The sequence below is a fragment of the Phycodurus eques genome, chromosome 15 (genome assembly GCF_024500275.1).
Source record: "Phycodurus eques isolate BA_2022a chromosome 15, UOR_Pequ_1.1, whole genome shotgun sequence".
Taxonomy (NCBI): Eukaryota; Metazoa; Chordata; class Actinopteri; order Syngnathiformes; family Syngnathidae; genus Phycodurus; species Phycodurus eques.
Genome location: NC_084539.1, coordinates 17,053,834 through 17,070,060, shown reverse-complemented (window position 1 = coordinate 17,070,060; position 16,227 = coordinate 17,053,834). Strand labels below are relative to the sequence as shown.

General features: G+C 39.9%; 2 protein-coding genes across 5 annotated transcripts in view; one reads left to right on the top strand and one right to left on the bottom strand.

Moving 5' to 3' along the window:
• mtrex (Mtr4 exosome RNA helicase) overlaps positions 1–2,763 on the top strand; it is a 17,302-nt gene extending 14,539 nt beyond the window's left edge. For both annotated transcript variants that reach the window (XM_061698094.1, XM_061698095.1), the window contains exons 23-27: positions 5–110; positions 1,169–1,225; positions 1,300–1,462; positions 1,681–1,785; positions 2,353–2,763. In XM_061698094.1, coding sequence (XP_061554078.1) covers positions 5–110; positions 1,169–1,225; positions 1,300–1,462; positions 1,681–1,785; positions 2,353–2,405 — 484 coding nt within the window. In that variant the 3' untranslated portion in view covers positions 2,406–2,763. The remainder of the gene's footprint in view (positions 1–4; positions 111–1,168; positions 1,226–1,299; positions 1,463–1,680; positions 1,786–2,352) is intronic.
• plpp1a (phospholipid phosphatase 1a) lies at positions 2,515–16,227 on the bottom strand. 3 transcript variants are annotated; one of them, XM_061698097.1, is made up of 6 exons: positions 15,785–16,227; positions 11,499–11,650; positions 7,820–8,100; positions 5,821–5,878; positions 4,564–4,740; positions 2,515–3,232 (listed from the first exon to the last, which is right to left on the bottom strand). In XM_061698097.1, the coding sequence occupies exons 1-6, from the start codon at positions 15,840–15,842 to the stop codon at positions 3,113–3,115; spliced, it is 846 nt and encodes a 281-aa protein (XP_061554081.1). In that variant the 5' UTR covers positions 15,843–16,227; the 3' UTR covers positions 2,515–3,112. The 3 variants fall into 3 exon arrangements, with proteins under 3 accessions (XP_061554081.1, XP_061554080.1, XP_061554082.1); XM_061698096.1 differs by lacking the exon at positions 11,499–11,650 and adding an exon at positions 12,602–12,756 and having other exon boundaries at positions 2,516–3,232; XM_061698098.1 differs by lacking the exon at positions 11,499–11,650 and adding an exon at positions 12,602–12,756 and having other exon boundaries at positions 2,516–3,232; positions 4,564–4,728.

The following is a 16,227-nucleotide window of genomic DNA, read 5'->3' as shown; positions in this document are numbered from 1 at the left end:
CTAGTGCTGACGAGCTGCTGCTGACAGAGATGATGTTCAACGGCCTCTTCAATGACCTGACTGTGGAACAAGCCACCGCGCTGCTCTCCTGCTTCGTCTTCCAGGAAAATGTACAGATCAAAACACCATTTCTTTCTTATTTGTAGATTTTCTTTGGGGGGGGGGGGAGAATCTAGCGTCTGTTCTTAGCTGAAAAACTTGCCTGTTCAGAATAACAGAAAAGGTTTTGTTTTGGTGCCATCTTGGTGCCGAAGTGAGTTGAGGAGCTTCATTTAGACATCATTATGCAATTACTGTAGAGTATAAACTTTTTTTGGAGGGGGTCGATTACTAGGGCCGTATCCCTCTGCAATGTTTCACACGGCAACTTCCTGTTTTCCACGTTTAAATATCTTTGGCTATTCGCAATCCTGCTTTATTAAATCAAATAATCAATTTACACTATACAAATAGAAAAAAAAATACATACACAAAATATATAAATAGAACTGTTTGCAATCTTGCAAAGTATTCAAAAGTAATTTTTTTTTTTATTTTGGTTTATAAACCGAAAAATTACCAAATAATTTTGCTAATACAAATTTGCAAATTGCTAAATTGAAAAAAACATCTGCCATTTTGCAAAAATCTATTGTATATGTTTACTGTTTAATATTTGAATCAGTTTATATGAAAACATCTACAAAATACACTTTACATGTGTAAATGTGAATGAAATCTTTTAATTATATGAATAAAAATATACAAATGTAATACTTTTACACGTGTAAAGTATGCCATTTGTAAACTTGAAAAATTAATACAAAAATGTACTGTTGATAAAATGGATTATTTGTATTAAGCCATTTAAAAAAAAAAAAAACAAGGACTAAATACAAACAATTATTTATTTTAGTCAAAAGCACAATGTAATTTTTGTAAATGTTTATAAATGCAAGATAATGCAAATGAAATCATTATATAATAAATGAACATTTACAATTTAACATTTAAATTGTTTAATTCTACATTAGAAATTATATTTTAGGGAAGATTTCTGATCCACTAAATAAGCAACTATGGCATCAAGCAAAGTGACACTGAGTGAAATAGTGCCACATGAGTCCTGCAGTTGCCTTATTAAATGTCAAATGCTGTACTAAAAATAATTTTTCATTTGTTGCTTCAGGCCAGTGAGCTGCCAAAACTGACGGAGCAACTTGCCGCCCCCCTCAGACAAATGCAGGTACGGTCCCGTCCTCGAATGAGCCCTGCCACCCGCGGCCGCTGGCTGACACTTATGGTTGTGGCGCTTCACAGGAGTGCGCCAAGCGCATCGCCAAGGTGTCGGCGGATGCCAAGCTGGAGGTGGACGAGGACGAGTACTTGGGCCAGTTCAAACCTCACCTAATGGACGTGGTCTACGCGTGGGCCAACGGCGCCACCTTCGCGCACATCTGCAAGATGACCGACGTCTTTGAAGGCAACGTTTCGCTCTCTTCGCGTCTCACTCCTTGGGCTACAATATTGACAACTGTGCATGTGTGTTCTGTTGTTGTGCGTGTGGGTGTTAAATGCTTTATTGTGTTATGTATATTGGTGGTGTGTTATTTGGTGTGTGTGCGCTGTTGTCTTGGTGTGCGTTTTCTTTGTTAGTGATGTTGCTGCTGTTGGTGTGATTGTATGTATCCTCATCTACAGGAAGCATCATCCGCTGCATGCGGCGTCTGGAGGAAGTGCTGCGACAAATGTGCTCAGCCGCCAAAGCCATCGGCAACACGGAGCTGGAGAACAAGTTTGCTGAAGGTGAAAAAGTGGACAAAAGTATCGGGGGGCATGCCCCAGGGCTGGGCGATTAATCAATATAGTCAATTAATTGAGATTTATTTTTTTCCCTTGGGGGCTTCCATAGTTGAACGCACATTGTCGCTGATGCGCATGCTTACCCTAAAGACATGGTGGTAAACAGAGGATCAAGTTTACAAAGGGTTCAGGGGGTGGCATTGTAATATGTAATAGGGCATGCCTAAAGCCTGATGCTGTACTGGTTTATTTTTTTATTATGTTTGTAGGATATTTTTTTGTTTGCATGTTCAGGGACCAAGTTAATGTAAGGAAGCAGCACCTTTTAAACTATGCTATTGTGATTTGAATAGTCATTTTCCTTTTTTTGGAAGGGGGGGAACATTTTTTAGATAATTGGATTTATTTATTTAATAGATAATCCTACTGTGTTTCATTGAAGCAGAGTTTATCAGTCGTTACATAAGTGCATTTGTAATGGCAGTTGCACAAGCAGTGATTTAATGATGGCATTAAATGCATAAATGTCCGTTAATGAATGTTAATCAACTTTTGTTTGTCTCCCTGCAGGAATCACAAAGATCAAGAGGGACATCGTGTTTGCCGCCAGCCTCTATTTGTAATCCCAACACGTCAGTGGCATCATGGCTTCCATTTTGTCCCCAGCGGAGCCATTTTGGCACCCGGCAACGTCAACATTGAAATCATTCTTTTTAATTGCATTCAAATGACTCAACTCCACATCCTTTTTTCTTAGTGTTAATATGTGATATGGCTTTATTTGTCCTGCTTTTGTTTTAGACACTTGAACATATTTAACATATGTTTTTGCAATAAAAGTCTGTGGTTGACAGACAGAAGACACAAACATACTTTTGTGGGTTCAGTATTTCTTTCTTTTTCCAAATACTCTTCTCAGGCCCTAAGTTGCCTTGTTTTGGGATATCACAGCAGCAGCGTTAGCTTAGCAGTCACATGAAGGCCTCACAGGGAAAAAGTGCCGCATTTGCAGGAGTTTATAACCTCAACATGAACCTCAGTGGGAGCTTTAAGTAGATTGACTCCTGGTAGAGAAATGCACAAAGCAGGCTTACATTACATTCACAGGTTATACACAGTAGTGGTCTCCCCTCATCCTCTCCTTTCACCGGTGGGTGCATGCAATACAATCTTCCCACCGGCTCAGTAGATAAAATGGCGCCCTTCCTGGACAGTCTTTAGCCAGCATCCGTCGCTGGAAGCACATTTAAAAGACAACGTTGGAATAAAATAAAATAGGAGGCCTGAGGTGCATCAACTCGGCATGCAGGCGATTAAAATGTGCAAGGTTTTAGTTTGGGCTCTCAAAGTGGTTTCCGTTGGTGGGGGTCTCCTGGAGGTTGGTGTGGGGGATGTTGGCCTCGTTGCGGGCCTTCAGGGACTGCTTGAAAAAGTCGGACACGAAAAACACCTGCGTGTGGGACCAAAAAGGCAGAATTCAGGCTTTGTACAGTCCCTAAAGCCACTGACTACTACCCCTCTCTCAAATTCACCCGAGAGACCATTTACAGTGGGTATGGAAAGTATTCAGACTCCCTTAAAATTTGTTTTCATATTGTAGCCATTTGCTAAAATCATTTGTTCACCCCCCCCCCCCCCCCATTAATGAACACACAGCACCCCATATTGACAGAAAAAAAATGGAATTGTTGACATTTTTGCTGATTTATTAAAAAAGAAAAACTGAAATATCACACAGTATTCAGACCCTTTGCTGTAAAACATATATTTAACTCTGGTGCAGTCCATTTCTTCTGATCATCATTGAGATGGTTCTGCACCTTCATTGGAGTCCAGCTGTGTTTGATTATACTGATTGGACTTGATTAGGCAAGCCACACACCTGTCTATATAAGACCTTACAGCTCACAGTACATGTCAGAGAAAATGAGAATCATGAGGTCAAAGGAACTGCCTGAAGACAGAATTGTGGCAAGGCACAGATCTGGCCACGGTTACAAAAAAAATTCTGCTGAGTAATCGGGGGAGAAGAGCCTTGGTGAGAGAGGTAAAGAAGAACCCAAAGCTCCAGCGATGCAGTCGGGAGATGTGAGAAAGTTCTCGAAAGTCAACCATCACTGTAGCCCTCCACCAGTCAAAGGAAAGATGAATGCGGCCAAGTACAAGGATATCCTGGACGAAAACCTTCTCCAGAGTGCTCAGGGCTTCAGACTGGGCCGAAGGTTCCCCTTCCAACAAGACAATGACCCTAAGCACACAGCTAAAATAATGGAGTGGCTTTAGAACAACTCCGTTACTGTTCTTGAACGGCACAGCCAGAGCCCTGACTTAAACCCAACTGAGCATCTCTGCAGAGACCTGAAAATGGCTGTACACCAACATTCACCATCCAACCTGACAGAACTGGGGAGGATCTGGAAGTAGGAACGGCAGAGCATCCTCAAATCCAGGTGTGAAAAACTTGTTGCGTCATTCTCAAAAGGGTGCTTCTACTAAATACTGAGCAAAGGGTCTGAATACTTGTGGCTGTGTGATATTTCAGTTTTTCTTTTTCAGTAAATCTGCAAAAATTTCAACAATTCAATTTTTCTTTCTGTCAATATGGGGTGCTGTGTGTACATTTAATGAGACTTTTTTTTTTTTTTTTACTTAAAACGATTTCAGCAAATGGCTGCAATACAACGAGTGATAAATTTAAGGGGGTCTGAATACTTTCCGTATCCACTGCACATGCTGCTGTTTCGGTTAGCAAAGGCAGTTCAAGGCATCTGAAAAACTCACCACCAGTATGGCCATCAGCGCCCCCTGCAGGAGGCCGGTGAGCACATCGCTCCAGTGGTGCTTGTAGTCAGACACGCGCGACAGCCCCGTGTACACAGAGGCTGCGATCAGGAAGAACTGGATGGTGGGCCTCAGCAGGCGAGCCCACTCTGCACGCATACGGGCCTGCAGGTACAGCTGATGTGACACATTTAAAAAAAAAAAAAAAAAAAAAAGCAAGAATATTCAGCAGTGTTGTGTGTAGCAAAATAAAAAAAATTAACAATAGTGGTGTGATGACAATACAGGACTATGACTATACTATTTTCTGTACACCATATATGGACATGTGAATGTGCACACAAAGCAGCAATAATGCCGCAAAAAGTAGACGTCAATAAATAGTAATATACCATTTTGTTTTATTATACACCTTTTTACAACTGCAGTGGCTATAAAATGTCTACACACCCCTGTTCAAATGCCAGGTTTTTGTGATGTGAAAAAAATGACAAGATAAAGCAGCTCAAAACGTTTTCCACCATTAATGTAACCAAAAATCTGGACAACGTGAAATTTTATTTGAAAAATACAATTCTTTTCTAGAGCGGAAGTGAAAATAAAAAACTGAGATAATATGGTTGCAAAAGTGTGCACATCCTCTTTTAAATTGGATGTGGCTGTTCAAAATTCAACATTCAAACTAATTTTAATGGGCACTAGCACACACCTGCCACCATTTAAAGAGCCTCTGATAAACGCTAAATAAAGTTCCGATGGTCGACTTTTTTTTTTTTTTTTTTTTTTTTTTTCCCTCCTTAGCTGAAACCTTAAGATTTCGCACTAGCTCTGATTTATATTTGGAACTGTTCATAATTCCCTCCACCTTGTTTTTGTTGTTGATCACAAAAGCGGTTTTTTGAACAGGGATGTGTAGCCCTTTTATATCAATTGTAAATTAAGAAAAAGTAAACAAACAGAATTCAATACTACACTGAATAAGGGGGGAAAAAAAGTTCATAAGAAGACAGGAAGTCAGAGTACTATGAATCTTAATGTTTCCTGTTTTTACCACACAAGATAATCAAGTTATTCCTGTTTTACGCAAGCATCCTCTTATTTGTTTCAAACTGGGACCTCATTTACGGTATTTGCACGTCATTCATGTTACATGCAACTGAAAGGTACTACCTTTTTACAATTATTTTTTGGTTGCCTTTGTCCCAGTATTTATAAGCAGATATTTATCCAACCAGTCAACGAAATATGAATGCTTACCGCCAGGAACAGCATGCAGTACATAGAGAAGGATGAGTGGCCAGAATAGAAAGATAACCTGTGATGGGAGGGAAAAAATAAAAATCACATTCAAAGGTTGCCTTTTCAGAGACAAAATATATGGAACGCCTAACAGGAAATGAACTGTAACATAACGTGTAAGCTGTTTAGTACAATATGCCAACAAAATGGGGGTCGGGGACACTTCTTCTTTATCCCCATCTTCACTTTATTATATACTTTTTTTCTTATTTCCATTGTTTTTAGAAATGTGTACAAAATGGATGTGGGTCAGTTTCAACATCTTATTGTTAGTATTTCTATTTTGGAAATATTAATCAAATTGATGTCAGCCAATTTGTACATGTTATTTCCATTTTATTTGGCAATATGAACAAAATTGTTTTCTACTTCTTTTGGTGGAGAAAATGGGTGGATGGATTATTATTTCCATTTCCAATATTTCAATTTTATTTGAAAATATGAACAAATTGGTAGTTGACCAGTTTTTACATATTATTATTATTTGCATTTCATTTGGAAATATGAACAAAATGGAGGTTGGACAGTTTTTACATCTTATTTATCTGATATTATTATAACACAGCAGTTAGCTAATTTTTTCACATATATGACCCTTCTTATCACTAACAAGTGTATGTGTTCACTGTGATGGGTTAAATGCAGAGAACACATTTTGTGTGCATGCATGCATGTTCAAGACAATAAAAGGTGATTCTTCTTCTTATTGAAATGTTCAAACAACGCCTACACAGACACACAGCAGCAGTTGCATTATTTCCATTTCCATTATTTCCTTTATATTTGGCAATATTTACAAAAGAGCAGTGTACTGTTTATTGAACGTGGGCCTGCTCCCTCCCTCCGTCTCCGGGCGAGTTCCAAAGGAGGCGCAGGAGGAGTCGCATTGCAGTAAGACGATCCCCCACCTGCTGCCCGTCTTACAATTGGCTGATGTTTCGACGCGTACAAACTTTTATTTAGTGTGCACGCTGCAGGTTGATGAGGCGGAGGAAGATTGGCTCCAGCAAGCCCAAACAGTCAGGCGGCCACACCCTGGAAATGTGGATGAGGCCCTGGAGGGATGCTTTGTGCTGCCAGATGAGGGCCACCCCCGCCCACCCCTTCACTATCCCTGCGCTCTATTTAAGAGAAGGGAAGCAACGTGGAGCTGCTTTGGAAATGGGAGCCGCACATCCTCTCGGCAGAGAGCGCTTCCTGCTGCTCACCGCTGATAACACAAGCACACACTCACACTCCCCCCCCCCCCGAAGGTCACATTCAATCACTTGACTCAATCTATTTCAGTTTCCGCAGTACAAATATATTAACTATAAGTCACCAAAGCTGTACCATGCTCTAATAAAGCCTTTTATATTTAATGCAAAGTGCCAGAGTCAACTGTCAAATTAAATTTGTTTTAAGATTGCGGATAAAATAGTTATTTTAGGCATATCATTACAAAAAAAAAAAAAAAAAACACGGTGCCCAACAAGGGGGCACAGTTTTTTTTCTTTCTTTCTACAGTGGTGTCGGGAATTTGATTCATTTCGTGTCCAACTGTGAAATTGTATTTTTTGTGGAAATAATAGGCATTTAATTTTTGGCATTTAAAAAAATAAGTTTGATTAAAAATGTCCCTATATTTAATACAGAGATTGTGTTTTTTTTACTGCAGATTTTTTTTCTTAAGATTTTAGGCATGCAATGAAAAAGAGTTTTTATAAAGTGTTTTTCTTGATTTAATTAGTCTTGTTTTAAACATTTAATTTTTGTATTTTTTTTGTTGGGAAAACGTTAATTATAAATTAATACAAAATATATATTAAAAATGTAATTATAATTTTAAGCATGTCCAGTAATACAAGTCCTATTTATTTAAAAAAAAAATATATTTTTCCTTCCACACCCCAATAAGTTATTTATATTTAATGCAGAGTAGTGATTCAATTGTGAAATTCATATTTCTCAAGCCCACCTGCCCTCGTTGACCATGGTGGGGTTTCCGGTGCAGGCGAAATGCTCCACGTAGGCGCCCGGCGAGCAGTTGACCCGCTTCCAGTCGGGCTTGCACACATCCAGGAAGTGCGGCCGGAGGCGGCCGATGGAGTACTTGGCGATGTCGGTGAGCGACTGGCTCATGGCGGCGCCGAACAGAAAGGTGCCCACCACCTTGTAGACGCGCGCCACGTAGCTGCCGTATGACGACTTGGACTGCAGGCGCTTGAGGTACACGCAGAGGCACTCACCGAATATCATCTGTCACCACCGGGCAAAAGAGGCACAATCAAAACAGTGTACTTCTTGTATATCAACACACAATCAACACTTTGAATCATTTGACCCTCTGGACTCAATATGCTGGCTTTTTGTGTCCTCCTCACTTCCTTTTTTTAAATTTTATATAGTCTTGCTCAATATTTTTAGCCATGGCTACAAAAAGACACATTATGGCTTTTTTTCTTGACTGTCTGATAGGAAGTCAGACTAAACTTTTCCTGTTAGGAGTCAAATATGATGAGCAAAATGATTTCTATTTGCTAAATACAAGAATAGTGAGAGAATGATTTTATGAAACAAATATATCGCGCTCAAAAATATTGGCACCCCAGGTGCCGTAACCACGGAGGGGAAACTAATTGTCTGCTCAACCAAACTTTCATCTGAGGAAAGCACAGGGCTATTTCTGCCCACACATGCTCGCTCATCCAATCACAAATCTAAAAGCAGCCCGTGTTAAATTTGTGGTTGACAGTCAGCGGGAGTGGATACTGTATAGAAGCTGGCGGCGCCCATGTTTGCTGCGGTAGTTTTGCCTCATGGTAGCTTCACCAAACTAGGACAAAACACTGCATCAAAACTAGTGTAATCTGTAACAACAGCTGATCGGAACATCGCTAAACCTATCTATGACCGCCAGTTCGTGTTGTCACAGTGTGGACCCAGCGGTTTTGGGTCAGTAAGCATAGAAGCGCTAGCCATTTTAGCGCCAAATGCTAAAGCGCTCAGATTCGGCGGCCCACAAAGCAGATGTTTTCTACTAGCACGGGCTACCTCAGGACAGTCGACACCATCGATGTAACTCCTGCACTTTGCTGTGCAGTCAAATGTTCGTTGCGTTACACAGGACGGCACCGCTACGGTAATTCTTCATCATTATAGTCATCACAATTGTTGACGTGTACAAAATAATGTTGAAATGTTTTGGGATCATAGCTTGTGCTATATTTTTGGTTTAAACTATTAATATAAGCAATTATAATCACTTTTAGGGGAGCATTATTCATTTGGGGAAATTCGCTATTCGCAGTTAAGCTCAGTCCCAATCCCCTGCCAATAGCGGCGTATACCACAGTAGGTTGTTTTCCAACCTGTCCATTGTGCAAACAAACCTTTTTCCAAAAAGGATATTTTAAGAGTAATGGCAAGAACCGATGTTGGTTAAAAAAAAACTCGGTGCAGTAAAAGAAGCAACCAAAAAAAAAAAAAAAAAAAAAAGGTCACAAACAAGCTGAAAGGGTACGACAATCAAATGAGGTGTTAGGGTTAACTCTGAGTGAGAGGATGTCCACTTAAAAGTGTTTACATAAGCACATAATAATATTAATAAACATGGACACAAAATGACGGAAGCAGTGCTAACAGTTAGTTTCTGCTAGCCTGGGCATGGGGAACCTCACTCTGTTTATTTTTTGTAACCAATACTGTGTACTTGAAGGAATTCTTCAACTTTTTTTTTTTTTTTTCCCAAAAGAACTTTTACAGTGATTGCAAAGACACTCCAGCTTTTTACTCTTTCGGTTTCCACAGAAGCCTGTTCAGGCAGCAAAAGGCCCGAATCGATCTGCGCCCAAAGTGAAATTACGATGAATGAATGAATTCAGATTCTTTTCCCATTGCGATGATTCTATGCACAATTTCTCTCTCCCTGTTGAATTACTATAGCTTCTCATTTAGGGAGCAAACTAGCTAGTGCTGTAAATTGATCTGCGTCCAGTAGCGAAATCCAAAACGAAATTTTTTTTTTAAGTCAAGTCAATATTGTGGACTCCCCCCCCCCCCCCCCCAATTGGATCCATACACAATATGACTCTTTTCCTGTTTTGCCTCTGCATGTTGCTTAAGCAGCCAACTAGTTTGAGTCGAAATTCACCTGCACCCTGTGAAATCCATTACAATACACAATAGTTAAACCAAGGTTGTGTATGTTTTAATATCTGTTACCAGAAATTAAACAAGTAAAATATATTTATGTAAAATAAGAATAAAAAAAAAAATATATATATATATATATATATTGTGCAAATTATTTTGCGTTCAAATGGTTCTATACACAATTTAGCAATTTTCCTGTTGACTAGCTGTTTCCATTTCCACTCAAATGCATTTAGGCAGCAAACTAGCTAGCACCACAGTTCTCTGCACTGCTTAAGTATGTTGCTGATTCAGCTTCTAATGCAGCCCGTTTGGGACGGAAACTAGTTTACGCCGAAATCCATATTGACCCTTTTTAAAATCAATATTGCGCACAATCTTTATTTTTCGTTCGCCATTTCAACTTCCACTGCACCCCGTTTAGGCAGTTACACTAACTAGTTGAGCCTGAGACGAACTGGCCTTCTGCCGGTGGCTACTGAATAAATGAATGGTTGTCAAGGCATAGCGGCTTTAAATAACCATAACCGTTGACGGTTCGACGGATTCCGAAAATGATTCTACATAGACAGTTCTAGCGCAAATGGCTGTGTAACACAGAGGCAGTATTTGCTTGCTCAGGTTGGTCTGACATCATTGAATGTTAGTTCTTGAAAAGATTAGCCCTTCGTAAACATGCTGTTAGCGAGCAAAAACTCAGTTCCGAGGTAGTGGTGGTTTAGGACAGGTTTTCTCAAACTTTTCAGGTCCAGGGACGCAGTCCAGGGGGAAACTTTCCCCCCATAATCTTAACGGCTATTAAACATAACTATCATGTGTACCACTTAACGTCGTCGGAATGAAAATTAGTTTTTTGTGGGATGTTGTTAGAGGAATAAAGTCATATTTTTTTAATACTAAAAAAATGCTTCAGAATCAAGCCCTATTTGGGGGTAAAAACTCATAATCTTACAATAATAAAGTTTTATTACTCCAAGATAAAGTCGTACTATTATGATATTAAAGCCAAAGTTCAACGAGGGGGTGAAAGCTATAATCTAAAAAGTGAATTTCAAAAATGGAACTTTGTTCGGATAATATTGTGCATTTTGTACCTTTTATACGAAAGACACTTTTACTCCTTAAAAAAAAGAGACTATATTCTTGAAAAAAAATACACCCTTTTGCTCTCAGGAAAAATGAAAAAACTTTATTCCTGTAATAGTATGTATTTAAAATAATAATAATAATAATTCACTCATGCAGAGATACGTCACAATCATATCAGAGTTTTTAGTTGGCCAAAAGTTAAGATAGAAAGAAATAATGGTTTCTTTTATAGGTGTGCCAGCCGCATTTTTGTTGTTGTTGTTTTTGTTTAATGATATGAGATACAGTACAAATTTATTGGTAACTATTTTGCAGACCCCCGTTTGAGAACCACTGCTTTAGGACATAAGAAGCGTGTTAAAACAGAAAACGGCAAGACGATAACAACAACAAAAAGGGGGGATTGGACTTACAGTGAGCACTGTGAGAGGAATCATGACAACTCCTAACAACTGATAGGAAATGGTGTCGTCTTTAAGCAGGTACTTGATTGAATCATCGTGACAGAAAAAGCCTCGGCGGAACGGTTTGTGTTGCGCGGTGAGTATTGCGAACGGGAGTCCAGCTGGCAGAGAAGCAGTGAGAGAGAGAGAGAGAGAAAAAAAATGACAGGTTATTAGATTAGTTCTACCCATGATGCAACACTGTGGTTGCATCTTCCATGAGACGGCAGAGGCTGCTGCAGCAGTGGCGTCCTGGCTGAAAGCCTTGGGAAGTAGCTGATGTTAGTGGTTAGGACGTTAGGAGAAGCAAGTAGTTAGATGATGGGGACACTTTATGGAACTCTCAAATCATGTCTGATAAATTTAAAAGATTTAAATTTTTTAAATTTTTATTTTTTGAAGTGTGACGGATCGGACGGTCATCCCGGCTTCCCGGGAGACAAAATAAGAGATACGGAACACTGTCGGGAAGCTTCTGTTGCCCTTCCAAAAGGAACATCCCGGCTATTCCAGGGGATGATTAAGAGGAGTGACTCATGTGCAGAAGAAGATTCCTCACAATCCATCACGAGATTTGGCCGGAAAAAAACACGCATGGAATGTTTTCGAGGTGTCTTTCAGTGACAAACACATCCTGGAAATGTTGTCAAGAATGCTACCAAATTGGAAGCAGGCACACTTGACAGACAGGAGACGACCCGTTGCGAAAATTGCGAGTTTTCATCACACGGTGTGAGCGGAGCTTGGCGGAGAGTCGCCATGAAACACTAGCGTTACAAAAATGAGCATCCGGCACCCGTGTGTCCGACTGGCACGAAATAGGGCGTGCGTGTTCGTCACAACAGAACGTGTGACAACCGATAAAGAACGTACAGTATGCTGTGAAAAGCACAAGTGGTCGGCCATTTGGGTTCGAAGGTGCCCTTTGTCTTAGTTTTTTCTTATTAAGTGGACATCCTCGTCATCTTGGGCTGCTAATGTACGAGCTGGAAAGAGTCAAAGGCTAAACGAGGAAAAGCCGCATGCACTTGGGAGGTTCGGGGCGTCCCTGCCCGGCACGGCCCGCTACTTACGCAGCTAATGGGCAGCGAGAAGCCCACCGTGTAGAGCACAGTGGAGGTGACGGTGCTGTGGTGGAAAGGGTACTTGATGCTGTCGTCGCTACAGAAAAAGCCCCTCTGGTAGGGACTGATCTTACCCAGGTTGAAGGCCGCCAGGGGCAGGCCCCCTGTGGAGGACACACGGTCAAAGGGAAAGAAAATGGCAAACAAAAATCAATGGCTAAATAGGTCAATTGAGCTTTTAATTTCATCACTTGTTTGGCACATTTTCACAAACTATCAATACATGACACGCCGCACTGGTTACCATAACTGGGAGAAAAAGGTCAAAACTACTAGAAAAGGTTGCAATTTTACAAAAATAAGGAATGGAGTCATATGAAAGGGGTCTGGTTATGTGTGTCCATCCTTAAAGAAAAACGGATAAAATGAATTCTTCAAACACGGATAAAATGAATTATTTAAAAAAAGAAAATCTTGTAAAATTGCATTTTTTTAAAAATATTTAAATATGATACTCATGTTTCTTTGTATTGTTTACGACCTAGAGCTAGCAATATTACCTCATTTTCTTCGTAATAAGATTTTTATCCAAGTAAAATTGCAAGTTTTTTTTGTGCTATTACAACTTAATTACAGCAATATTACAACTTTTTGGGCATTAAGTCAGACTTTTTTTTTTCCTTGTAAACCACGTATTTATAAAAAATCTCTCTTTTACTTAGATTTTAGTTTTTCTTTGACTATTAGGATCCGATTCTTTGAATATTACTACTTTTTTCTTCTTTAAATTACTTTTTTCTCTTGATATTCCGACTTTTATTTCCAATTTCTTTTTTGTAAAGTGTGATTTTATTTATTTATTTATTTATTTGTTTTTTAAATCCAAGTAAAAAAAATTGTAGTGCTAGGACTTAATTCTTACCAACAATATTACCACTTTTTTCATCGTGAAATTATTTTCCATTTTCTTTTATGACTTTATTCTCCAGTTTTTCCTCAATATTTTATTGCAATATTACAACTTTTTTTCTTGTGAAATTGGGTTTTTCACCCCCCATCATATTTAATGTCTTTATTCCCATCAAAGGATATCATCTGCCTGATATATATCCCTAATATTAACTGAGAACAATAATTTGCGATTTGAGTGTTTTATGTTACGAGCATGGCCACGTAACGATTTCAACTCATAAATCAAGGCACCACCCCATGACCATTGCATTGCTGTAAATGTGTTTGGGTTGAGGCACATTTTAATGGGGCAAAGGGTTTAATTCAAAGGCTCTGTGTGTGTTTATTACACACGGGGAAAGGATTAATTGTATTTTTAGGCTGAATCAACCTTCACAATATATGTGACATAATAACAAGAGAGTGATAAGCTTGTCAACTCAGCACTCCTGCTTGATCAACGACCAGCAAGAAAGCTTCTTATGCAAACAGGTCCAAAGTACCAATGTAAACGCTGCAGTGATTTCACGCCGTCTTTGGTCCGTTTAACACAGGTTTGGCCTTATTACTCAGCTGTGGAGCGCATTCTCTAGCATTAAAAAAAACAAAACAGCAGAAGCGCATGACCCATTGGAGCACGGTCGTTTCAGCTGTTGGCGTTTGATTGAATTCGGCAGCTGAAATGCCAGGGAAGTTAAGAGAGAAACAGGAACAGGTTGTGTGTGTGTGCGCGGGCATGTGTGTGCGTGGGCGTGTGTGTGTGTGTGTGTGTGTGTGTGTGGCAGATGTTTGGTAGAGTCTGCATCATGAGTCAACCAGAATAAAAAGATTTTCTTATGTAATCCATAACAAGACGCAAAGAAAGCATGAGTCACCTTTTGCAAGAATCGCTCAATGAATCAATTAATCAATCATTTAACGCCCGCACACCCTCCAATCACATCACATATATTAAAAAATAAATCACTGATTCATTCTAGCATAGTTAAGAGAACGTCTGCATCGCAACAATCAATAACATAAGGAGTCTGACAGTTTGATTTAAAGTCAGAGCAGCATGTCGACTGGTCTGATGTTTTTAAATAGGTAAATTTTGATGAGAAAATAATGTTTTTATTTTATTTTCGGTTCGATTTTTATTTACGTACTGCATTTTGTTTCAGCTGCGGTTGTTTGTTAAAGTGCTCTATAAATAAAGTAGAGTTGAATTGAAATATAAAATGACAAATGGTCTTACTGGCACATCAGTGTTATTGGAATAACTTTTGGGGGGAGAAAAGTTGCAATATAGTAATAATATATTAAAAGAACGAACAAAAAAAATATATATTTTTGTCAGAATATTACCCAAAGTAAACTCCCACTTTGACAAGTCAGAATATTACAAGCAAAAAGTCATAACATTACAAGGAATGAAGTTGTAATTTTTAATATCACAGGAGTAAAATTATATTTCCAGAAAAAAAGTAGTTTTACAAGAATAAAGTCAGGAAAGTAAAGTTAAAATATTTTGAGTGAAAAACATGGCCAGGATTTTAAGCACATTAAGTCGTAATATTGCACAAAAATAGTCATTGAGTGAAAAGCAATAATTTTTTTAAGCGCACCTAATTTGTGAGAATATGGTCCTAATATTACCAGAAAGTTCCAATTTTACTAGAATAAAATCAGAATAGGCGGCATGGTGGACGACTGGTTAGAGCGTCAGCCTCACAGTTCTGATGACCGAGGTTCAATCCCCGGCCCCGCCTGTGTGGAGTTTGCATGTTCTCCCCGTGCCTGCGTGGGTTTTCTCCGGGCACTCCGGTTTCCTCCCACATCCCAAAAACATGCATGAATTGGTGACTCTCAATTGCCCGTAGGTGTGAATGTGAGTGCGACTGGTTGTTTGTTTGTTTGTGCCCTGCGATTGGCTGGCAACCAGTTCAGGGTGTACCCCGCCTCCTGCCCGATGATAGCTGGGATAGGCGCGCGACCCTAGTGAGGAGAAGCAGCTCAGAAAATGGATGGATGGATGGATGGATGTGCTTTTTTCCTCTTTGTTGTAATATTACGGTCAATGGGTAAATTTATGACTTTTCCCAACCGGCATCATTGGAAAACCCTCAAACGTGACTCTTCAGTGGAGACATTTCATTTGCATACAGTGCAAACCAGCCTTGCCGCGGTTGTTGTTCCGACTTTCGGCTCGTCCCATCCGATTATATGGAGACTCCTATCCGATTAATCGTACACACATACCTAAAACAAGGCAGACGACGTCGAGAACCACGAATGGCATTCCTCTTGTCTCGAACATGTTGACTCCTGCCAGCCTTTCCTGTCGCTCTCGAGTCCGTGTTGTGGGTCGTCGCGGGTAATAAAAGTGGGATGCTCCTCCTCGTCCGCCGAGGAAATTAATTACGGACGGCTTATGTTGTGAATATTGAATAAAAAAATATATATACAGACGAGAAACTAGCACCGCCGATGGGTTAAACTAGGAGACGACTAGCTTGCTACAACAACACGGCGAGTTACTACTATGACGACGACGGCGTTCCTCCTCACTCGCCTGCCTTCCTCTCATCATGACCGAAAGGGAAGGCGTGGACTCCCTCGGAAACGGGACACGTTCACTTCCGACCGAAAACGCAGAGGAGCGTGGCGGACACCTGCCCGCGGTTGACTGCTTGTCTTTGGGG

What these genes read in the sequence shown, in the direction of transcription:
- plpp1a (XM_061698096.1), bottom strand. Translation starts at nt 15,842, where the DNA reads ATGTTCGAGACAAGAGGAATGCCATTCGTGGTTCTCGACGTCGTCTGC. An exon ending in CGTCGTCTGCCTTGTTTTAG is followed by an intron (nt 12,757 to 15,784) that starts GTATGTGTGTAC and finishes TGTCCTCCACAG; the next exon opens with GGGGCCTGCCCCTGGCGGCC. An exon ending in TCTCGCTGCCCATTAGCTGC is followed by an intron (nt 8,101 to 12,601) that starts GTAAGTAGCGGG and finishes CGGTGGTGACAG; the next exon opens with ATGATATTCGGTGAGTGCCT.